The sequence below is a fragment of the Setaria viridis genome, chromosome 1, assembly GCF_005286985.2.
Source record: "Setaria viridis chromosome 1, Setaria_viridis_v4.0, whole genome shotgun sequence".
NCBI classification, from domain to species: Eukaryota; Viridiplantae; Streptophyta; class Magnoliopsida; order Poales; family Poaceae; genus Setaria; species Setaria viridis.
Genome location: NC_048263.2, coordinates 34,335,719 through 34,361,038, shown reverse-complemented (window position 1 = coordinate 34,361,038; position 25,320 = coordinate 34,335,719). Strand labels below are relative to the sequence as shown.

Below are 25,320 nucleotides of genomic sequence, written 5' to 3'. Positions count from 1 at the left end.
ATGGTAGTATATAAGGCTAGTCCCGGTGTAAAGTTTCATTGCACTGTTTCCAAAGATGCCACATCATCCCATGAGGTGTATTCTCGTAAATGAAACAGAGAGTCCCAGTGCACAGTTTCATTTCACGATTTCATAGGATGCCCATGATATTTAATTGTGAGGCATGTGATTGGATATGGTTAGATGAAATGAAACTCTATAGCCCCCAATGCAAGTTTCAATAGGTTTCATAGTCTTGGAAACAGTGTATACACAGTTTTATCCTGATGAAACTCCTTCCCTCTCTCACTTCATAACTACCATGCCATGTCATCACATATGCTGATGTGTCACCGTATTTAATATGCATGAAACCTCTATGAAACTCCCACTGGAATTAGCCTAATATATCCAATGTAACGCTGATAGCAATATTATTGATTTATCCCTACCTTCCTTCTCAAGGCCCCGCTCCTCTTCCATGAATCTCACGGTACGGTGATCTGTTGGGATATGCAAAGGACCTGGCAAACCCACTATGAGCTCATCATCCATGGTGCAACCCATAGCCATAATACTCATGGCCGTAGCCATCGCTACCGACCTTGCCGTCGGCAGCTCGTCCGTCATCAACGCGACGTGCATGGCGCTCAAGCCCCTGCAGCCCTACGACTACTGCGTGGGCGTGCTCTCCGCCGACCCGGTCGCCGCCACTGCCACGGACGTCCGCGGGGTGGCGGCGGCCGCGGTGAACATCACCACGGTCAAGGCCGCGTCCACGCTGCGCGTCATCAGCTACCTCATCGACGAGCTTACCACCTGCCACGGGTACTACACCAACATGGTGAAGTCGCTGGCGGACGTCCTCATCGACTTCGACGCTGGGCGATTCAAGAATGCATCGCTCGAGATATCGGCCAATGCCACCGGTGTGCCGATGGACTGCGATGTACTGTTGTTTGAGGGGAACGCCCATAAGGATCCAATTACACAGGAGAATGGTGAGAACGACCTCCTGGCCCGCCTAGCAAGTGCCATCATAGATCTGCTGATAAGTAAGCGCGTCTAGCCGATCATGGGTCGTAAGGTGTGGGAGGATCTAGCTCAAAACTTTATGATGTTTCTTTGTACAGTGCTTGACTTGAAATGTACTATTGAAGAGAAAAAAATGATGTTTCAATCTTTGTGGTGTGTTCATCCAGCGGTTTGGGTGTCCAAATTATCCTCAGTACTGCCTTAAAACGTGTGCTGGTAGAGTTAACACTACTAGAGAAGTAAGCATTCATCCATGATGTTAGTAACAGAAGGTTTTTATTTAGTACTAAGGCGCCGATTCAGTACCAAGCTTAAATTTTGGAAAAAGTCTATGTAACCCCAATGTATTGGGTGTAGACTTCATAACCTGCTCAACTATAAAACCATGTACTATAACTTTGAAGTATGTAAAACCATGCAGATGACCCCTAAGTGGTTTTCTATAGCTGTTTTGCCATCATGGAACGCCACGTTGACCTGATCAGCCACGCTGGCACGCAGGCCAACCTGTAACCCTTCACCGACAAGCACCCTGCCACCCTGTCATCTCCTGTTGCACGCTTCGATGGTGTCGAGCTCGTGCTGTGCCCGCGCTAGCGCCACCATATGGCGCGCAAGTGCCCTCCCCCGAGGGAAGCGGCTTGGTCCTTGGACAAGTGAAGCTTCTTGCATCACCCACCGGCGTCGCCGCCCTGCTATCCTAGTCGTGTTGCCGGCCCTTAGGGTGTGGTCGCCCTCTAGCTTGCTGCTCCTCTCGTTGTAGCTTCCCCTCCGCATCTCCCTAGTCTGGTTCTTGTTTTGGCGTTGTAAAGCTCGATTCAAGTGGCGGGGAGCTCAAGCCCGGCAATGAGAAGCTCAATCTGGGCCATGGCCTGCTCGAGGGCTAAGGGAAAAACTCGATTCTAGTGGCTAGGACCTCAATTCAGGCGATGGGGATCTGAACTGCAGCGCTAAGAAACTCGATTTGGATGATGGAGTTCTCGATTCCAGCATTGGGAAGCTTGATTTATTAGGTGGCAGGCCAAGGAGAACGTTGCTAGCTTCAACCTGAGTATCGCACCCAACCACTTCATCTGGCTGCGGTGACTTACTCCCAGTCGCAGACATGGCGACTCAGTTGCCGGACGTTCTCGTCCTAGCTGAACTCGAGCAACAAGCTGGAGCTCCCGATGGCTTGAATTTGAGCAAAGACGTGTTGACAACTTTCAATGTCATTTAACTAGTATTTTCAAGCATATTCTTATACTCACCCGTCATTTGGCACCTGAAATAACTTCACATTCGCATGTGTTATATTTTGGATCATATTATAAAATCACAGCAAATACGATATAAATGAAGGATTTTTCTACAAGTTGGACTTGGGCTCAGACTTTGGATATTGGAAGGTTCAAACACGAACATGGAACTCCAGGCCCGCAGGAGGAGCTAAAACTTGCAAGAGCCATATCTTCCTCATCCGAACTCCGATTGGGGTGAATTTATAGGGAAAATTGCATGGCTTGACAAGATCTACAACTTTTGTATGAAGCGCTTAAGCATTGGGGGCCAATAGAGGGTGTGCCGATCGGCCCAGAGGGTCCAGGTTGATCGACGTGGCCCGTTTCTGGCCCCGAACATCGCGCCCTTTCACTAGGAGGAAGCCCACGACGTTCCTAGGGTTATTTTTCAAAAACTTAGCTTCGAAGGCACGCCAACCGACACCCCAACTATAAATATCAAGGACTTTCAACAAGGAGGGGGATCCTGATGAGTTTAGACCTAGCCGCCGCTGCCACAAGACAAGAAATAGAGATTAGATGTGATCAGAAGCTTCATCCTCGAAGGGGACCTCCATAAGAGGGAGAAAATGTAACAGTTGCCAAGCTAGTCATGTAAGTGACTTTGGAAAATTAAAAGCAAATTAAAAATAAAAGAAAAAGAAATGGGCCGAAAATCAAATTCGGGTCAAATTTGGCCGAAATTTGAAATTCAAATTTGAAATTCAGAAAAATTTGTCAAAAATATGGAATACAAGTGTAAGAGTGTTTGGAACTGAAGGATCAAAAATTCGGAATTGAAATAGTGCTAATTATCTCAAAGGAATCAGAGAAAAGAAAAAGAAAAGGATGTTTACTGTTCACCGTCCGAAAATAGGAATTCAGAGAAAACAACCTCAGAGTCCATTTTGGAAATTGATTTCTGGAGAATTTTTCAAATAAGTGCACCAGGACAACTACACTATATTGAAGTATGAACCTTGGACTACAATATTCAAGTGTTGTTGGTCAGGAACAGTGAAGGGAAGGAAGTCAAACTCAAGCTCAAAGTCAGCACATTGTCACAGTTAACTGACGCTCTGAATTTGGTTAAGTCTGAAACAGCAGCAAAGTATCAACTTGGGACTCGAATTCAGAGCAATGTAGATCAAAAGGGGTACTTGTTCATGAGCAAAATGGAACCTTGGGATGTTATAGAACACCTTTAGGAAGAAGTGGGACTGAAAGAACAAGATTTGGATCATTGAATCGGTTCACCAAGTAAGATCAACACCACTGTCGATAATTGACGAACTGAATTTCTGATTTAGTCAAAATTCAGAACAAACCCGAGCAACACTTCCAAAATTCATCCGGTTTGATGTTTATCTCGGGGTAGAGCCAAAATAAAAGTTGGAGAGCTCAAGTTTATCTGCAACTTTGGTTAAAACACCTGTGCGCCGTCGGATTGGAGATCGACCACAATTCGGCTCTGAAGATCGGGTGTTAAAAAGAAAAGGGGAGGAGCGGTGACAGAGCACCAAGACGTGTCGCCGCCGCCGTCGTCGGTCGTCCACCAGCGCGTCTAGCTAGGCCACCTCCTCACCACGCAAGCCTAGGGGTAGACCACGGTGGCAGCCATGCGCACGGTAAACAGTTCATATATTTACCGCTCCCGCGCCGCCGTTTCACCGCCGTCCTTTTTACCGCCGCCAGCTTCTCCTCTGTCAAGCACCGCCGCCGAGCAAAATTCCACCGCCACGTCTCGCCTCCCGTCGATTCCTCTCGCCCACTCCTCCACAGACACCCCAGCGACACCCCGGACCAGTTGTTGTCCAACATCCATGCCAGAGTAACCGTGCTCGCCGTTGTTTCTGTCCGCCGCCGTCGCGCCGCCCGCTCACGGTGAGAACCACTTTGCGCTGCCTCTCTTCCTTCTTGAGTAGTTGTAGTCGAGTCCTTAGGGTCCTAGGATGGTGTAGAGGTAGATGTTTGAGTAGGTTATGCCGTTGTCGTGAGTAGTCACCACCGGCCGAGGGTGTCGCCGCCCGTCGCCGTAGAGGGGATGGCTCCGGCCATCTCCCGGGGAGCGGTCGCTGCGCACGAGTACGTGAGGGTGTAGGGGTGCTGTCCTGACCGAGCTTCGCCGCCAGTGGGGCGCCGGCCGACGAGCCGCGCCGCCCCCTGTCACGGGCGCGTTTTGGCGGGAGGAAGGAGAAGGCACTGGAGCCGGGCCCGCGTGTCAGTGGAGAGAAGGGGGGGCGCAGCAGAAGCAAGCAGGCCGAGCGCGGGCGGTTGCTGGGCCGCGGCCTTGAGGCCCAGTGACGCGCGCGCGGGTCGGCCGGAAAAGGGAAAAGGCCGGGGGCCCAGAAGCAACCAGCAGGCCGGTGTCGTGGGAGAAGAAGGAAAAAGAAGGAGGGCCGTGGGCCGGTGTCGGGCTAAAGAAAGAAGGAGGAAAGGAGAATCAGCCCACGGGGCCCGTCAGGGGAAAAAGGGCCGGCGGGTAGAAGTGAATAGGGAAAGGTGGGGTCCGTGCCATGGGGCCCAACGCGCGTGAGAGAGGGGAGAGAGGGGTTGAGTAAGAAAAGTTGTCCGGGTGATTTTCGGGAAAAATTAGATTTCCTTTAGTGAAATAATTCGTTTAAATCCGTTTTACACCATTTAAATCACAGAAATTTATAGGAGTGTCCAAAATTAGTGAAACCAATTTTGTTAGGCTTGTTTTATTTTCCTTTACGCATTAAAATTTTTACACCCTAGAAAAATAATAAAAATTTGGGTATTTATTTAATGCCTTCCTTTTAAGGTAATTAAATAAATACTTAATATTTATAAAATGTATAAAATATGAATAACACTTTCTTAATCACAAATAATTCTTAACTCATAGGAAATTAGATTTTCAAGATAGAAAATAATTATAACCTTTTCTAAAGATAAAAGAAAAAGCTATAAGGAGGATTAAATAAGAAAAATAAAATTGTAGGTTAATCTTTTTAGATTTTTGTGTGTTGGCTTGCAACTTTATCATGATAAGTCGTATAGTCTTTGTTGGCTTGCAACTTTATCATGAAGGAAAGTTGTATAGTCTGTTATTCAAAATTTTGCATTTCTAACCGTGCATGTATTATGCCATAGATCCTGAAGCACCGGAAGGAGATTATTGGGAATTTTCAGAAGGACCTTCGGAGTCCGAAGAAGTATTTGAGTTAGTTCCCTGTGAAGCCAACCCGTCAGAGACTACTAATCTTTTTAGCGAACAAGGCAAGCCCCGGTGCATTTATACCTATCTATTTTAGAGTTGTTATTTCATGTGACTAGTTATAGGTTATTTGCTTTATGTATGCACTAAGTCTAGGAGTTGCTTGAAACCTATTTTTGTGTATGATCATGCCTTGTTTTAAGGACATCTTTGCCACTTGTTCAAACCTTAGAAGACACCCAAGTCTAGAATTGCTTACTTGCTTACCTGCTTGGTTTACCAACCTTAAGGAAAACTCTTAAATCATACATGTTGCTTATGAAGGATAGCTTGGAAAGTGAAAACGGACAGAAGCTAGAGATGTAGTTCTGTCCGCTAGATTAATTTGGTTAAGGCCCGATTCGTTGTCTTAACCTTTGATCAAGTGATAAGCATCTGATCACTTACTGGGTATGGGACCAGTAAAGCCCAGTAGATTAGTAAACTCTATGATCAGGAATACTTCATACCCGCGCTTGACGTGCTGGAGATTGGCAGGGGTGTAGCCTGAAACTCACATGGTGATCGAGCCAAACGTGGGGTCCCATGTGGGGGTGCATCCCTGGGTCCGGGTAGTCGTATTCCTAATCATTGAGTTTGCTAATCGAGAGGTTGTTAGATACGACCTGGACAGTCGTATAACGCTGGTGATCAGGGTACTCTCCTGCAGGATGTAATTAGATCCGGATCGCCGCAATTCTCGGTTATGAATGCACTTGATCACTGTTGAGCATCGTAGTATCAATTCATGCAATATGTATTCTTTCTGTTATCAACTGATGTATGATTTAACAGCTATGGTTGCTTTTACTTCTGTTATCATTTAGACTGGTTAGGTAATGACTTAACCCAAATAAAAGATAAAACTAAGGCTTTACTCGTAGTAAGCTTTTCGGCAAAAATTGTGTCAACCAAGCACACCCAAAAGCTGGCATGCATTCCATAGAAAACTATTATATTGGTTAGTCGGGTAAGACTTGCTGAGTACCCCGTACTCAGGGTTTTTCCCTTGTGGCTATCTTTCAGAAGCTCCACACGAGGCTACAGAGGAGGAGATCCCGAAGCCCTAGGGTATTGACCTGAGCCTCACAATACCCTAGAGAAAAGTTCTACTTGCGCATCTTTTCCTAAACTCTTTATGTTTAAATCTTAGAGCTTGTCTAACACTGCATCACTAAGTTTGTTTCAACTTATGTCCTGTAATAACTCGTACCTTTTATATATATATATGTAAAAATGTAATGTTTGTTGATATTATCCCATCGCGGATATTATCCTGATGTATGGTTATGAAACACGCCGTGGATCCTTCGAGGAGTCCTAGGGACACTCGACGGACTACCGGACTTATGCTGTTTTAGGTGCGTTTCGGATAATTGCTGTTCCGACAGCGATTAGGCGCACTTAAACCAGCTTAAGTTGGACGGTTCCGCCACAGAAAACGCCTATGCCGATCGGCCAAGGGTGCCCCAGGCCGATCGGCGTGAGGCCCTCGTGCCTCCCATCATCTTCGTGTTCGGTCAGGGTGTTCTCCAGGTGCTCCTTACCCCCTTTTTTGTGTCATCATGTGTAAGATCATAGGGTAAAGCCTCTGTTCATCCCTAAGGTTGATATGGTCCTTGATATGTAATTGCTACATGTTCTTTATGCCCTTTAGTGCATCATGGTCTATGTCGTTGCAATGCTTTGTTTACATATATGAGCTCTTGTTGTGTACAATATATGCTGTTAGTAGAGTTTCTAGTAATCGTGGTGATTAGCTTAACTTTGCGGATGCTTCCATATAGTGTATTTGTGTGAGCAAGGTGGTTGAGTATCCCTGTGTAGTGACAGTATGCGGGAGGGAAAAGGCCGAGCGAGAACGTAACCGCTATGATAGCTAGTGAGGGCAGCACCCATCTGTGTAGTAGATGCATATTCTTGTAAACCTAGATCTTAGGGAGGGAACATTTATATCTATCTCTATCTCCTATCTTGTGTTAATCTTTGCTATATTGCCTAAATCTCTGCTATTAGTTTAAGTTTGTCTCTCTACACAATACATACACTCAGCAATCCACCTGTTCCACGGATTGATAAATCTTGGGGAATACTCTAAGGGAAAAGTTACAACTGATCCGCGCGCTCGTGGTTCACGAATTGACACGCTAACTACAGTCAACAAGAGGTAAAATGAGAGTAGATTAGGTAGAGGCTGTTAAGGGAGATCGATTTTAACTGGGCCGGCAAAGATCGCTAGAAACGTCGAATTTTTCCAGCGGCTATTGCTTGGTCTGCTGTTTCTGTGCGGGAGGGGAAAGAACTCAAGGAAGATGATGACCGGTTGGGTGGGTGAAGAGAGAGTTTTTATGTATTATTCGTTCTTAGGTGGGACCCACGTTTCAGCCTGACCACATCAGCCTTACCGTCCACCTAAGCTCACCAACACGGCAAAACCACCGTACAAAACCACCATGAGGGGTTATTTGAATGGTTTTTCAAAGGTAGGGGGATAAAATACCTAGTTTTGTAGTTAAGGGGGTTAAGTAGTCTACTTGCAATAGGTGAGGGGTTATGTATACTTTTCCCCCAAATTTTCAGTCCTCGAAGATCTTTTTAGTACCGGATTACAACACCACCCGTGTGGTGTTGTGATCCGATACTGAAGCCACGGAGACTTTTAGTATTGAGCAATAACACCATGAGGGGCTAAAGGTACATTTTAGTACCGGGTGGTGTTATTGCCCAGTACTAAAAGTCTCTATCACATGTGTTGTGTAGGTCAGAAGGTAAGGAACGTTCACGCATGGCTTGAGATCGTGGGTCATGAACCGCGCACACACACATTATGCTTGAAATTCGCGTGATTTGTGACGATACACGTGTGTGGGAGCCTTCCGGCTCAGAAATATTTTTGCTTCCCGACTGCTAAAAAAAAATTTCTTTATTTTTTTCATGCAAAGCTATTTAGTATCGGTTTGTAACACCAACCAGTACTAAATAGCCCCTTTAGTACCGGTTAGATGAACGATACCGGTCAGGCACCCGGTAGTAAAGGGTTCCCGACCGGTACCAGAGGTCGATGGTCCATCAGCTTAATCTGACGCCTCTACATGCAAAGTAATCTCGTACTTGGAGTAGTACAGCAGCTCTACATGCATCATGCAGACATGCTCACATGCATGCCTAAATCATAGTCGGGCACAACACCTGAGTTAATAGTTTCAATCTTGGTTTGAAAATGGTGTATGCTAGTTCACAATCTCAACAGAAATTCGAATACAATTTTTTTATTCTGATAATTTGGAAATTAGTAATTTTATTAGTTGTGTATGACATGCATGGACTCTTTATTTAGCTATTTAGCTTCCCAAACCGTATAGAAATCAATTGTTTTCCTTTTTAAATTCTAAATCTATGTATTTAAAAATATTCGAAATGGGCTCTTTAGGTTATTCTAGAACGTTAGAAGATCAACGATGCATATTTTTTTCTCTTCTATTTATTAACGTGGTAATTTTCTAGATCCTCTTGTCACACCACTCCAATCCTTTGGTTGCAAATTATTTTTATGTGTTTTGTTTGAGTATTTCAAAACAATATAATTAGGTTAGTGTCAGAAAATAGTTTCATAATAAGATACTATCTTGCTCATGTGTTTCGAATATGCGTTTTATCTTGCTCATGTGTTTCGAATATGCGTTTTAAGACCTGCTGATAATTTAATAACACGATTTGACCCCAAATTTTACCAGCTAGAGCATGCGATTACTCTAGTTCAAAATACTCATCGTTTTAGGACATCGAGGCATTCTATGAAGTGAAACTTTGATTGATAATTTCTATAAAAATCTGATATTTGAAAGAAATAATTTTGAAAGTACCTTTTTTATGGTGAACCTAGTTATATATATACCCTGCATTAACAATCTACCTAATGTTTTTAATATGTTCACCGTCAATTTAAATAATCTGACTGGCAAGAATAGTGACATGCATTTTCTTTATTCGAGGAAGTCAAGAAAAAAACACAAATGTATCAAATCGCTAGCAAAATATCAGAATGGTAGTCTACATGAAAAGCAATTGATTTGCCGGGACTCAAAAGGATTTTCGCTAGCGATGCATCTAGCTGTTCTACTGCTTCCTAATTGGTGAGCGGTGTCATTATTTGACAATTTTCATGTTGGTGAATCGGGATAGGAATCATGTATTCAACACCTAAATCGATTCTTCCATCGGTATAGTATATCCAATTATAATATTATTGCTCTACCTCAACTTTCCTTCTCAAGACCCCTTCTCTTCCATAAATTAAATCTGACGGGACGATCTGTGGCCGATGGTCGATGCAAAGAACCTGCAGGCATACATCGCGCACTATGAGCTCATCATCCATGATGAAACCCATAGCCATAATCGGCCTGTTCGCTTCAGGTTATTCAGCCGGCTTATCAGCCATTAAACAGTGTTTTCCTCTCACAACAAATCAGCTGTTTTAGCTTTTCAACCGACTTATAAGCTGAAGCGAACAAGTCCAATACTCCTCGCCGTAGACATCGCTCCCGCCCTCGCCGTCGGCAGCTCGTCCGTCATCAACGCGACGTGCGCGGCGCTCAAACCCCTGCAGCCCTACGACTACTGCGTGGGCGTGCTCTCCGCCGACCCGGCCGCCGCTGCCGCCACGGACGTCCGCGGGGTGGCGGCGGCCGCGGTGAACATCACCGCGGTCAAGGTCGCGTCCACGCTGCGCGTCATCAGCTACCTCGTCGACGAGTTCACCACCTGCCGCGGGTACTACACTAACATGCTGCAGTCTCTGGCGGACGCCCGCGTCGACTTCGGCGCTGGACGGTTCGAGAACGCGTCGTTCGGGATATCGGCCAATGCCTCCGCTCGGCCGATGGACTGCGATATACTGCTGTTTGAGGGGAACGCCCATAAGGATCCGTTCACCAAGGAGAACGGGGAGAACGACAGCTTGGTCCGCCTAGCAGGTGCCATCATAGATCTGCTGACGAGTAAGTAAGCGTTTAAGCGATCATGGGTCTCAAGGGGCAGGAGGATCTAGATCATGAGAATTCATGATTCTTGAAATGTATTGGAGAGAAAAAAAAAGATGATGCTTGGATAATTGAATAAAGTTTTCATGCAGCAGAGCTGCCCAGGTAGCGTTGGTCTTAACACAATTCCAGGGGTGACTTATGGACGTTGTCCTTGGCCGGAAAGTTGCTGTGAACCTATAAACTACATGGACAGTTGTCTGCTTCATTCGTTCTATTTCTTAGCATCTGTTCTACTGATGTTCTCGAAAATAAGATTGTACATCACGATGTGAATAAAGTCTGAAGATAAAAAATGGTTCATGAACTGAATGAGTGAAATCTTGGGCTCTTCTTGGGCCGTTGATGTTTTTTTGGGCTGTGTGTCAGAGCGTTTTCTCTTCTCGCGACGAAGAGAGAGAATGAGAGATCCATAGCCCACTTCTGGGCCGGTGCCGAGTCCCATCTTGCTCGCAAGATCAGCAGGCGGCGGCGTTCGACGCCGCGGCGACCGGCGACTGCGAGACGCGCAGCGCGCTCCTCGCCTCCACCTTTGACTTAACCACCAGGCCGGACGTTCAAGTTCCTCAATCCTCAGGCACTCTACGGCGCTGATCACCGAGCCGGCCGTCACGCAAGCCATTTGAGGCGGACATCCCCGCAGGCTGATCGCCGACGCCGTCTCGTCTTCGTGCGCGAATTCGCCGTCGAGGGCGTGCGCTTCTGCCGCAAGTGCCGCGTCTGTACTCTGTGGATCCGTACAGTATGCTGGTATGCAAACTTTGCAAAGCGCTAAATACATCCCGTGTGTATTTCTCTAGTGGCTTAACAGCTTAAGTTATGGGCGATTTATTACCGCTACATCTTATCGTAGAGAAGTACTCCACTTCAAATTGTAGAACGTTTTGACTTTTCTAGATATATAGATATTAATATGCATATCTATGCACTTGAAAAAGTCAAAACGCATACAATTTGGAACGGAGGGAGTATTTGGTATTTCTTTATTTCAATCTCTCATTTTTTTAACGAAACTTCTTGATTTTAGTCTTGTACTACATGCTTGAATATAAAATTGAGCAAAGCCAGGCTGAAACTTGAATCACAGATTGCATTTGGAATGTAGAACTTTGATCTGAACTGAGCTGTGCCATTTCGATGCCCCCAGGTTACAGTGGTTACCACTCCATGTTACATATTGGCACCTGGTCCTCAATTTGTGCCTCTGCAATTCTGGATCATTCTAATTGGAAACTTCATTGCGTCCAGGTATATTTGTTTGGCCACACATGTTTTTTTTGGGTGCAAACTCGCACTTGATCTAGGTACAAATTGAATGGGTAATATTCTGTGCATTGTGTTTTCGTCTAATGCATGGTTGGTTGGTAGTCTTCCATCGGCAAATTTGTTTGGATTTGGTTGGCAAAGGAGACTTCGCCAAGCTTTTATTGAGAAAGATTTACTGGTGGTGGGCCTGGTGGCCAGCCAAATTGACATATGGGAGCAAGTGCCAAGTGATGAAGGCGACATGATATTTCTTTAGTAACATCATACACATCTGCAAGGATTCTGCACTCAAGTGTTTATCTCATTCAGTTGTGTCACGGGTATTGTAGATTGCTATTACTTGTAATAGGTGATTGCATCGCATCAGGAAAACTATCTCGAAATATCTTATCGGAACAATGATGCCGACGTGTGATTAGAGACTCACTACTAATTCTCGAGTAAATATAAGTTCATGGAGGGTGTGACATACTGCAACACCAGGGCGCACTAAAAATTCAATGTTGGATACTTGGATATGCTATTGGGGCGTGGACTAGCAGGGACCACGGTGAAACCATCTCCCAAAGTGTTTTCATCAATTTTAGAAGCTACGTCCATAGTTAGCGCTAGCTTGCATGTAGTGTGGACATGCTTTGCATAAATGCCAAAAAGACTGACCTGCATTCATAGGGGATATAGTAAAATATATGTTTGTTGCGTTGTCTCTAGGGATAACTTGTTCAAACTTGGTAATCAGTGCTCATTGTTTTGTAACTGACTGGCAGAGTGTGAGGTATGACTTGTTTTCCACTTCACAATATTTGCATTTCTCATTTGTGCAATCGTCTTAGCAAATAGATTAAAAGGCTTTTCCCTTGGAGTATCCAACCTTAAGTTTCTAACTGAGGTAGTCGGAAAATGATCACAGCTGAACTCATTATCATTAAAGAAGATCAGCCTCAGTTGTTATCTGTGAGCTGGTACTGAGGACCATCCATCCCTATCTACTTTGCTTTTAGCATCTTTATGCTCACCCAACATAAGCATGTAACGAACCCACCATGGACGCCTCGGAAGCAATTCCCTCCCCTCTTTTTACCTGCCAAAGTTTTCTTCCTTCGGTGCTTCCTTTTGGTAATTTTCCTTTTCATTCAGCTTCTTCTCTTGGTGGAGTCACGTTCATAAAAGAATTGAATTCAGCTTCCATTTGGTGGCAATCTATAAGGAGCAGGCTGTTTTATTCTTTTGAGGATCCTAGAGAGTATCAGTAGGGTGGGCTTACTATAACGGAGAAGATGATGCCAATCTTGTTTTCTGGCTTACTTTGTGTAAACCCCTGAAACCAATGGGCTTTGCTTGCGGCTTTCCTCATCTGCCTTATATATATTTCCTGCTTTATTCTACTGCAGCTCTCCTTTCACTCTTCTTCCTCTCTCTATGTTTCTTGACTTTCATCTAGCAATGCTGATGGATCATCAGATGGTGACTTGATGCAGCCTATGCTTCTGCCCTAAGATAAACAGTCACAGAGCAATTATCAGTCTTACCTTACTTATATGCTACCATGAAGAAGTTTCCAGCTCATGGATCAACTTAATTAGCACCAAAGTCTGTGAACTTTGCTTTCAGTTGTGTAAATAAAGAATCAAAGAAATAGCTAATATGTGGAGTGCAAGGGGAAGTGGGATAATAGAAGAGACTAAATCCACAGCAATACTGATGCTTTAAATGGTTGCGAACTAACTTTTCAATGCATAATTTCAGCATAGATTGTGAAACTGTACTCTAAGCATCACTTGTGCACTGACCCATGATTCTTTTCTAGTGCATGACATCGGGCAAAGAAGACATACCATCCTAAGATATCCGAAGTTTGATTTGGTTGTAATTTTTCTTTTAACCATTGCTTGTACATAACTCTGTAATGCTTTTATTAATATATAATCAGTAGGGGTCCAACCCCTCCTGATTCATAAAAAACAACTTTAATTATAATGCTAAAATACAAAATTAGATTCATTGATAGCATATAACCTTTTCCATGCTTACCTGTGAACTCTAGTGAAGTACTTCGCACCTTAAGATCGAGCAAAAAATGTTGTAAAAATATTTGTCCATTCAAAACTTGTAGCCTTGTACTCTACTGTTCCTGGCATGCATGGGACATGGTTACTTTGGAACCTGTTCCATGTGCATGCCTGCATCAAACTAACACCCATCAGATGTGTTAGGTCACGCTCATGGTATCTAGATTATGCTCGAAGCAACTGATGTGCTCCTCCTTTCCTCGTTGCAGTATGCTGATTGGATTCGGTTTGGTCCATTAGGTTTGCATCTTGGCCTATTCAGTATGATAAGTTCGTTTCAAAACAATTGTCTAGCTGGCACCATCTGGACCCCTTTTTATAGGTGGACTACTCTTTCGTGAACCAGCATGAGTGGACAACCCTTATAGGTAGCCCACCACATTCACAAAAAGGGGTTATGGAAAAAATCTGAATAGGATGACCAGCTTACTGTTTTATCAACGTTGTTTGACAAAAAAAATATTTTTGAGTTTATCCCTTTAGTATAGTAAAGGTGAAATGGGCACTGCTTTAGCGTACGCTTTAGTAAATTCATAGCCAAAAAAAAAATATATATGTTTTGACTTTTGACGTGTGTGGTAAGATGCTGCTAGCATTTCAAATCTAGTTAGGTCGGCACCTTACTGAAAACCAGGTAGTAAGCAGTAAGATATGCTGTACACCTGGTGAAAGAAGATCTGAAAATACAGTAAACAATACTAACAAGCATCGCTCATTTCATGTGATTGCCGCCAAGTGGGTTGTCGAAGGACTGAAGAGGTTGGCCTGCCTTCATGTGGTTCGCAAAGTCCAAATCAATTCCTGTCTACAATGGCGACCTTTTCTTTCTTTTTTTTCCCTTCTCTTTTCCTCTCCAGTAGCCTAGTGTCCCTATTCACATTTTTGAATGGGGGAATCAGATCAGCCGGTGAGTGAGTGAGTGCTGGGCTCGGCTGGCCTGGCCTCGATCCTGGCTCCCATTAGGGCGGCATCAAAAGACAGTGCAAATGGTGCTGTGGACTAGATGGGCAAAGCACAGGGCGTCCCAGGACCGACCCCTTGGAAGGGCATGCCAGGCACACGTTAGTTGACAATAATATCGGGCCATCGCAATTTAGGTACCTGGCCCGGCGCTCTTCGCCAGAACGGAGTAATGGTTGCGCTGCTGCGGGCGTGCTGCCCTGCGGTGAGCAGTAGAAACAAATCTGGGGTCAGGCCCAGAGGCCATGCATGCACCGCGTCATGGTCATGGGGAAGGGACTTCCCCTTGTGATCTCGGGTAGACGTGGGAATGGATGAAAATCCAAATCCAAACCAAAACAGTCCAAAGAAAATCCAAATATTTTTAGGTCCATGTCCACCCAATCCAATTTAGACAGCAGAGTAGAAAATCCAATCCAAGTCCAATCCAACACTAGAAAAGTCCAAAATCCATCCAAATATCCAATCTCTTCTAATTTGCTCTGTTATCATCTTCCTCTGCTTCGTTCGATCGACGTGCTCCTACTATCGGCCAGGGAAGAGGAGGATAGGTTGGGGTGGTCCTCCGCGCATGACGACGAGAGTCGAAGCGGCTAGACGAGGTGCGTCGAGCTCGGCCTCGCCGGCTACCGTGCGGCCAGTTCCCCTTTGGGCTCGGCAACGACCATGACGATCCGGCGAGCACGGACGCCGCCGACGTAGCATCGATCGAGACCCAGCGCAATTGACGTAGAGCTCGACGCAGCCGCAGCGCTGCTGTCGTCAACCTCGACCTCGACGACGTCTAGCGCCGCCGCCGCCGCCATAGACCATGGCCCTTAGATTCAGATAAAAGCTCGCCGCCATTGACCTGGCGATGTTTGACAATTGACACAGTCGATTCCGACGAACGAGACCCTACACGGCCATGGACTGTTCAATGTATCGGCTGAATTGAATTATGCAAAAAAAAGTCCAATGGACATCCAGAAATTTGCATGTCTTGTATCCAATAGCCACATTTAGTTTGGACCTCAAAGCACATGGACATCCAAATCCAAAACAAGTCCAGTCCAACACAATCCACGACGGAAAAGTCCAATTGGATGTGGATTTTCTGAAATCCATTCCCACCTCTAATCTCGGGCTGCTATGCATAGGGAAGGACCAATGCACATGCCACTGCAAATCAGCTGCCGATCTCGAACCCTTGCTTGCTTTGCGTAGGACTGTAGGAGTAGAAGCTGAAGCACTAGAGAGAAACAGCTATAATTCTCAGGACTAATTTTTTTCAACCGAAGAGTAAAGTGATCAATACGTTTGGTCCATCATAGAATAACCTCTCCTTGTATGAAAGTTGGAACCATTATTATAGGGTTGGAGGATTTTTGGTTTAGCTGTGGCATCAAATCATCATGGCCTTGGATCCCGCAGGAGGGTAGCTGTGACGCCCCCAGCTTTGGCTCAGTGTGCAGTCGTATGATGTATCACACACAGACCACAGTGGCACACATACACCGCACACACTCCATTTCTTGAAGGTCGCACACGTCCAAGAGGAGTCAGGCACTGTGGCCTGTGGTGACACCGCCTGACTGGTGTGAGAGAGGGGAGAGGAAGCAAGGTTGGCGAGACAGGGGGAGCTGTTGAGACCAGAGAGGTGTGGTGTGACCTTGGGGCTTGCTCACATGAGCAAGACCAGAAGCGTGTAATAATATAAAGGCAGTGCATGTGATGGCGATTGGCGAGATTGGTGCTCCTCCAGGAAACACTCTCATCAGTCTCCGGCAGCATCAGTTACCATAATTAAAGGCTGAAGCACCTAGCTGTACGCGAGCCTGTGGTGTTTATCCAACCAAGAAGGGGCATGATATGAAAGAGATTAGAGAGGGAGGAAAAAAAAGATGCGGATGGAAGGCAAGAAAAGGATGGAAAAGGATGGAGACAAGGATGGCAATGTGAGCAACAGCAGAGTAGGTGGGCGGGCTAAAGAACGGGGAGGAGCATGGCAATGGCATGGAGAAGTGTGAGCTTGGGGCCAAAGGAAAGGGGGCGCCCCCGCTCTGACAGCACCCATATGCTTCGGTTCGAGCACTGCATTTAGTGGAGAAAGACACCGGTGGTGACGGCCATGATTCGTGAGAATTGTGAAAGCGCATTAGCGCTAAGCAGCCATGAGCTTGGTTTGTACAGTTTGGCAGCCTTGTGTCAGCCCCCTATCTACTAGTTTGCTGGACTGAATCTGCAGTGAAAATTGAAAGCCTCTGTGGCACTGAAACTGCTCCTGAAAGTGTCACGTACACTGTTCAGGTAGATGCCTCAGGGCACTTTCATATATTTCTGCAATTACTTGCAGCATATCTTGACAGTTGTAGGAGCACACACACACATTTCTGCAATTACCAATTATTGTAGCTGTGAATGCGATCCGATTCCTCAATTGACGTTTCCCCTGTAAAATTCAAAGGGCCATCAGCGGCAAGCAATAATGCTCGCCCCGTTCGGTTGGGTGGAGTGGTCTCTGAAAGCAGGGCTGCCTGACAGGCCCTTTGTCACCAGCCCTGCCTGCCAATTTGAAGGGGCAAATCATATACAATTCCTCAGTTGCTGTTGCACCGTCTGCTCATCGGCATCGCACCTGCACGGAGGTCGCCGAGCCGTTGCTCCCCCACTTTGTTCAGATCTCCTTGGTCTCTTCTTTCCTTAAAGCATGGGAGAAAATAAATACCCAGCCGGATGAGCCTGCTGCTGCCGAGCATGAGGTGGTGGGGTTGGCGTGTCATGGGAATTCGGTTCTCCACTCCCCCCACCGCTGCCATGCCTTTGCTTGCCCTCTGACCAATCTTACCATAGGCCATAGCATCTCCTTTCTCCGATTTGGTTTGGGTTGGCTTCATGCCCGTCTTTCTGGTATTCAAGGATGTCACATGAAGCCTGCCGCCGATTCGCGCCACGGTCCCCGCCAGGGAGAAGAGAGCCGTGGTAATGGCCTTTGGATCTTTTGGATGGCGATGGGGCATTCCCGTGTCCTTTGCGAATTGATTGCGGTGGTGAAACGGTAATGGTAACAGCAATGGCCGGCCTTGTTGTTGTTTGTTATCATGCGTGCTCTCTGAATCGACCGTCTTGGTGAAGAGGACAGCAGCATGAACAAACGCGGCACTGTGCCTGTCACGCACGTCTGCTAGCTATAACTAGCTGCATTATTTGATCCGTATGTAGTAGTATATGGCTATATGGTCGTGTGTGCGTCGGCCATGATTGCTGGATTTCTCGCCATTATGTAAATCTTTCGGCTAGCGTGCCATCATACTCATACATGGTTTCGTTGAGTGGTTTGCCATCAGCAGCAGCAGCTTCTGGCAGCGGAAATATTCACACAAAGTGCCGTGTCTTATTGAGGCTGACAACCACCTCTGGTTGAGGCATCCAACTCATTTCTGAATTCCCAACCCGATGGCCATATTTGATTAAGTGGGAGTGCATGCAGTGGCAATAAGCAATTCAGCAGCCTGACACAGACTGTCTTTCTATACTTCTTTCTTTTTCTCTCTCTCTCTCGCAGATGAGATGATGTATACTCTACAACGGAGTAGAGTAGATGAGATGAGAAGCCGGCCGGCATCTCGAAAAGTCCTCATCAACTTGCACGCTAGGCTCTTTTGTGCGCTCAAAGCTCCATGCAGGACAGTGGCGACTCCATTTACAAAGGCCAAGGCTGGCCTGGATGGATTTTGGAATCCCTAGCTACGATCACAAAGCATGGAGCCACGAGCTAGGCTGCGAGAAAAACAAACAGCAACGTCCCCGCTGCAGCCGGACGAGGCGAACGGGTAGCACTAGGCCGCGCCTCACGGCACGGCAGGCACATGGCCTGACCACTGCACGTGTTCTCCGCCGTCTGATCTTGTGATTGGAACTTGTTTGGAAGGAAGGAAAGAAAAAAAAGTAATCGATCGGGCAGCTGTTATTAGCCGATCTAGCCTGGATTAACAACGCATCTGTAGCAACGCTTGACTGGTCGTCGTTGCTGCATCGTCGTCGGCGAATTAGCGGAGGAGGTGTGCGTGATCTGAATTCCTGGCGCTGGCGGCAGAGATCGAGATCGATCGATCGGAGATCATTCGTCAGGCCGGCCGCCACTAGGATATAATTCATCATGCATGTCAATGGCCATCTGCTGTGGACCTGTCCCGTTTGTCATGCATGTGTGACTTGTGTGAGCGTGACAATGGAAGCACACCAGCAAAAGCACAAAGCATATGGCACACCAGGCGTGCATGGGGATTCCAGCAATGTGATTCTTAAGCACTCGTTCAAAGCCACAATAATGCGCGCTCGGCGTGTCTATCTCTCCCCTCTCTTTCTTTCTTTCTTTCTTTCTTTCTTTTTTTCCCCCTGGTCAATTATGTACTGGTAGTATTTGCTTTACATGCTTGGAAATGGATAAGTACATGATTAGTTCCTCGTCTAATTAAATAAAAGAAAGTATAGTACATGATAATATTATGACGAAGAGCTAGCCACCACTCTCGACATAACAATTCTTCGATTTCCCTTCCAAAACTCTCACAAATTTATGAGAGAAAATGACACCAGTGCTATTCTCACCCACAAAACCGGCTGTATTTAGGCCTCAGGGACCAGAAATCTCCATACAAATATCGCGCATGATTGCGTCGTATTGTATGCATCTCCCCTTCCTGGATATAGAGAAACCGGCTACCCAGAAGCCAGTCTCTAATGTATCATTCATCGCACGGCCGTGGTTTGAAACCGACAAACAAATACATTTCCGAGCTAGTAGAGCTATACCATCATCATGTGGTGTGTATATATATATATATATACAAGCACCCGTTGTTTTCGCAGCGATTGACCCGATAATTCTGGCCAGATTATATTCCCAAACGGTTCTATCAAGGGGCCGGGAGGTCCATTTAGAAATGGTTACCTCTCTTCACGTCAGCTCAGGGAAATAGAAGAAGTTCCAAGCATTTTCTCCACTGCAGCATATACATGCTACCGCATGGAGCTGCCTAGCTGGTGTCATGTATCGGTATCGGAGAAAATTCCTTATTTGCTATCGGAATGTATGTCGCTTCCTTATTTGCTATCGAGAAAGTTTGTCCCTTATTTACCATGGACTTAAATTTGTATTCCCTGTATGCCATCAATAGTATTAAGTTGGACATGAAAAGATGGTTTTACCCTCATGACATAGGGGCACATTATTGTATAATTTGTATCGCAACTTATTTTGCTTTTTTCATATCAACCTAATGTTTCTTAAAGATGAGTTGATCCCATGCGTATGCAGCCGGTCAAATTTTACAACAATATGTCTTTATATCATAAGGGTAAGATCATCTTTTCACGTCAAGTTTGATGGCAAACAGTGAATGCAATTTTGAGCCAATGGCAAATAAGGAAGGAAAACTTTTTCAGTGACAAATAAGGAAGCGATATAAATTCCGATGGCAAATAAGGAATTTTATCTTGATATCGCCATGCGCGCGGCAGGTAGCACATCCCAATGTCAAAAACGTAGGAGGGAGTTGCTAATCGTCAAACAAGTGGTGCGCTTGCGAGTCCTGCCATGGTTTTAGGTTTTCTATAGTGGCGAGTGGCGTCGATTATTGCCGGCGGCATCTCTTGGTCGATCGTCATGTGTGCCGGTCCCGGTCGATAAGACCGGTAACTAGGAGGTTAACTGCCGCCTATGTTTACACCATGCATGCATGCCATCCCAGATCGATCCGGTCATGTTTATGGTCTCGACCTGTACTTAGAACGCTCTTTGCGACGACTACTCTGGAAACGAAATCTATGCTCCGGAGTGAATGGCAGAAAATCTAGCTGAATCGGGCGACGTCGGGATCGGTCGAGAGACTCGAGAGAGCATGTACACGAACCTGACCTGCTGGACGGGTGTGGCTTATCGCGCCTCCGATCCCTCGTTGCTGTCAGAGCTTAGGCCCAGGCAAACAGGGCTAATAAACTTGGCGGCACATGCGTCGCGTCGCGTCACTTTGCTCGGCGGCAGCTGGTGGGGCGCCGCGCGCCGACGATGGATCGGTGAACGGACGGCTGGCTTCGCCGCTACGGGCGTCACACGCACGGAACGCACGATTCCGTCCGCATTTCGTTCGGGTGCCGCTCCTACTTGCAAAGGCAAACGAAGCTCGGCAAAAGAAGGAAAAGGGAAAGGGTGCACAAACACCAAAGATTGGCGCGAAGCTTAGCACTCATAGTCTACTCGCAACGCAAAGAGAGAGGCGTCCTCCGATTCGGCCACCACACCCGTTTTTCCTCGCCGTCCATTCTCGTATAAAGTCGCTTGAAACGCATGAAAAAAAGAAGTCGCTCCGGCATGCCGTGTCCGATGCAGTGGAGTCGGCAGGAAAAGCGAGGATCGGAGCTAGAGCCTTCCGAGAAAAAGAACACCGTACCGCCGGGATTAATCAGGAGCAGTTCGTGTTCACACGCAAGGATACGTCGTTCGACAGGCGGCATAAGTACAGTTCGAGAAATAATCTGGAACGCTGAACGCATGCTTCCGTTTCAGAAAAGGAGGAGAAATCATGCGTCGTCGTCCTTTTATACATGTTGGCGATAAGGATAGCTACGAGAGGACTGACGACGAACCGTGAGCGATGGGCGAGTTTGGACCGTTCCAAACACAGCCCGGGCGACGTGTCCGTGTTGGAGACGGTATGCTGATGATGCCTGTAAGAGTGGCGTGATGATAAGACTGAATCATGCATGCATGCGCTCTCATGAGACCAGATGAACAGGGCGAACACTGTTGGTTTCTAGATCGCACAGGCCACAGGTTGTTGGCAGTAGGTCAGGTCATACGCATGACCTCCGGGCAGGCATCTCCATGTCCATGTGTGTGCGCGTTTGCAGCCGTGGACATGGTCCAAGCGTATGGAGAGGGCAACGCGGGCCGGGGCGCGCTCGTATCGATCGTACGTGTATGTATTCTGAGCGACGACAGGTAGGCTGTTTCGTTAGTTGCTGGTCCAGCGCGCGGGCGGCTTCAAATGTCAAGACGGGGAGCCCGTTGTCGCATCTGACGGTGTGGCCAGTGGCCACCATGGCCGAGAACGGGAACAGCTCGCAGGTCATCATGCTTTGTCCGGACGGCACATGCGTCCGTCCACCGATCACGATCCGGCCTAATATACAAGACTTGCGCTGGAGTGTTCGTATCGTATGCAACACCGGCCATACCTTTCTTGTTTCTACTGGCGTTCTCTGTAGCATGTAACATGTGGCACGGGCGGGCGGTCGTCGTGGCACGGTGCAAATATAAGATGTGGCTCAACTTGGTCTTTGGATTCTTGGTGTGGTGTGAAGAAGGGACGACAGTTTTTTGTGTATATAACCGTTGATGATTAATTAACAACCGGATAGTAGATCGTTCTAGGTTCATCGGGCACCATCACTGTCTCATACTTTTCAGCCTGATCAACATCGTTGTTGAGTACGCCAAACAGAAACCAACGCGTAGTTAATCCCAATACGATAGATCAATCAAACTAAAACATTCACACCAGAAGAAATTAAACTCAAAGCACGAGCGACGACGAACGGATCCAATTACATCGCACCGAGTGGACGGACGAAGGCGGCATGCATGACAGCAACAACCACCAGCACCAGTCCACCACGACGAAACCAAAGAGGAGGAACTGGTAGGCGACTAGGCGGCGGCGTCGCAAGCGATTACGTCCAACGGGCTAGTAGGCTCGAGGGCGGGACCCAAGGCGTTTGAAAGGGAGGAGCGAGGAGGATCACATGCCACCACGCCCATGCACCCACCCCACCCGGAATGAAATGCTTGTGATCCCATCGAAGGGAGCGCGGGCACGGCATGGCATCCGCTCGATCGCTCGGTCCGATGATTCACGCCCGGCAGGCCGGCATCACCAGTCCACCTCCGTCCTCCGGGCTCCGGCCGACCCCCCTTCCTCCACCTCGCGCGCGCCTGCCTTTCCTTTGCCCGCACTTAATGTGTGTTGGGGTTGGAGACGGGCGTCGTACGGTGCCCTGCCGCGCGCGCGCCTCTCAATTATCACCACCACTCCACCATCATCCAGTCATCGGATCACCACACGACACCACGCACCCACCGCGCGCGCGCCCGGCCCGGCCCCGGCCCGGCCCCGGCCGGCCGGCCGCCACCGCCGACGCGGACGAAGCTGCCCGCCTGCCTCCCGTGTGTCGTCGTCGCGTTTTACCGGCCGTTCGTTCACGGGTGGAGCCGGCCTGGGTCTAATCAACACGCCCAGCAGCGTGCCTGCTTCGTCTCCGTGTGTACGCGACGGCTGATTGGCTACCAGCTGAAATACTCGCGTGTGTATCAGTCTGCTTGTCCTGTTTCATAGTGTGTTGGTTTGGTGTGGTTGACATTCCAAACGCACACATTGGGTTTGACCAAGGGCATGCCATGCGTTTCCAATGGAGTACTATACTTTGGCTTGGCCATGGAGCGATGCATACGCCAGTACACTGCTATTATGTCACGGATTAGCGTTGCAGAAACGGGGACGACTATTTTTAGTCCAGACGGTCTCACCTCTAATTTGACAAATGGTCGCACTCGGCGCCAGAGATGGCAAAGCAGCAGCTATCGAGAGGCTAACCCAATGCCACCAAGATATATTTGCCCTTTTGTCACCGCCGATTCGTCAGTCGATTACTTTTACATTATTTCCACCTCCAGATGGCCGTAGAAGTGAAACCTAGAATCAATCACGATCACGTGCTGGTGCATCGCCGAGGAGGGGGACGGAAAGAAAAGCATGCCAAATAAAAACGGGGCCGGGGCGAAAAATAATTGACAACACGGAGAGGTTGTTTGCAAGGAAGGTAGATGCAGCGCTGCATCAGCTGACAGCCACCCTTGGGAACAAAGATGGCAGCATTTGATTCTTTCTAGCGAGCCAGCCGGCTCTCTTTTGCATCTTTCGATCTCCGGAAATATTATCGGGCAAGGATATCTCTTTCTCTTCTTTCTTTTTTTTTTCCTCCCTGCCTTTTTATAGCCTGCCTGCTTCTTGCTTCAATCGCCGTGCTTCTAAAAGGAGGCAGCGAGAGGCTTCTTCTAGTTGTCCTAAAGATGTTTACCAAATCTCAATCAACTCACAACTAGAACGTACTGGTCAATAAACTCCACCTGCATGTTAGCTTTGGGTCCTACGCACGCCAATGCTCGCTAGTACTTGGCAGTTAAGCTATGCATGTGTGTGCTGTTGCTGCTGGGCTAGGAAGAACCAACTGGAAAGCAACAATAATTTTCTATCAAATATAGTAGCAGTGTGCAAGGAGCTAAGCATGTAGCTAGCTAGGCGTCCTTGTTTGTTGCATTGTTACTATTAATCTCCAATATTCCTAACACGACGTGCTGCTGGCAACTTTCAGATCCCTTAATCATTCCATCAAGTTTGGCAATTTGTATTTTGGGATATGAAACTGGCTAGACCTAATCAAAATATGGAGAATTATGGAGAGATATAGATAAAGAAAGAAAACTGGTGGGTTGCAAGGATTCGGATCAATTCATCATTTTTCATTTAAGGAATCCCTAAAATCTGAACCACTCAGGAGTGGGTTGGATGGTTCAATCTCCTCCGGACTTCTAAGCCTTCATTTTTTTTGTATTTTTTTCACGAGACAATGAAAGTGCTGAAAATGAAAGGAAGTTCAAACAAGTACCTCCAATAAAACCAAACTGCTCTAGGAAAAAACAACACTTTTCTTTTTCCAATAGAAAAACACAAACCCCTTCTTATCAACAACATGCGCATGAAAATGAGCCGACACTAAAAATTCAACGATTGATTGCTGTCCTGTATTTACACACACAGCTTATCTGCCAAAGAGGGATGCGACGTGTTGCTTGGTTCGCTTACCACCACCATTTGATTGAATATCTGACAGCTGGGATGAAGACTCTAGGAAAAATCAAGTGCTTGGAAGATTCTAGGGTAGAATGCAAATTTGAAATTTGTCACTTGACTTTGATGTTTCTTTGATCCATATCAAAGGATCAATATATATGCAATCTCCTTTTTGCATTTCCAAAAGAAATAACTATTATTCACATCGTTGCTTCTATAAATCTTTAAGATACACAAACAAAATGCTCAAGGGTCCCATATCACACACTTCACAATTTGGGTCGGATGCAGTCAGCCATTTCGTTCTTTGGTTATAAATTGTAAATTCGTTTTTATGTGTTTTGTTCGGATGTTTGAAAACGATATATTAATCTCGAAAATTAGTTTTATATTACACTTTTGTTGTGTTTAATAGTAGATACATGCCGGTTTCCTGATGCCACGTAGTATTTGTGACTGTAGGACTAATTGTAGCCGATTATGCCAATACATGCATGACAATCCCAAATTAATTAGTCATGCCACAAAGGCATTACCTCAGACTCTCCCTAGGTAAGGTAGGTAGAGATGCAGCCAATCGGCCATCTGTTTGGGATATGA

At 46.6% G+C, this 25,320-nt stretch overlaps 1 protein-coding gene and 1 long non-coding RNA gene across 2 annotated transcripts; both read left to right on the top strand.

Moving 5' to 3' along the window:
• The first annotated feature begins 559 nt into the window (after positions 1-559).
• Positions 560-10,715, top strand: LOC117856148 (uncharacterized). The gene is made up of 2 exons (XM_034738584.2): positions 560-1,034; positions 9,942-10,715. The coding sequence occupies exons 1-2, from the start codon at positions 560-562 to the stop codon at positions 10,499-10,501; spliced, it is 1,035 nt and encodes a 344-aa protein (XP_034594475.2). The 3' UTR covers positions 10,502-10,715.
• Positions 10,716-10,907: 192 nt separating this feature from the next.
• On the top strand, positions 10,908-13,186 carry LOC117834082 (uncharacterized). The gene is made up of 3 exons (XR_004635687.2): positions 10,908-11,285; positions 11,683-11,783; positions 11,904-13,186. It is a non-coding gene; the product is annotated as an uncharacterized lncRNA (long non-coding RNA).
• The last annotated feature ends 12,134 nt before the right edge of the window (positions 13,187-25,320 follow it).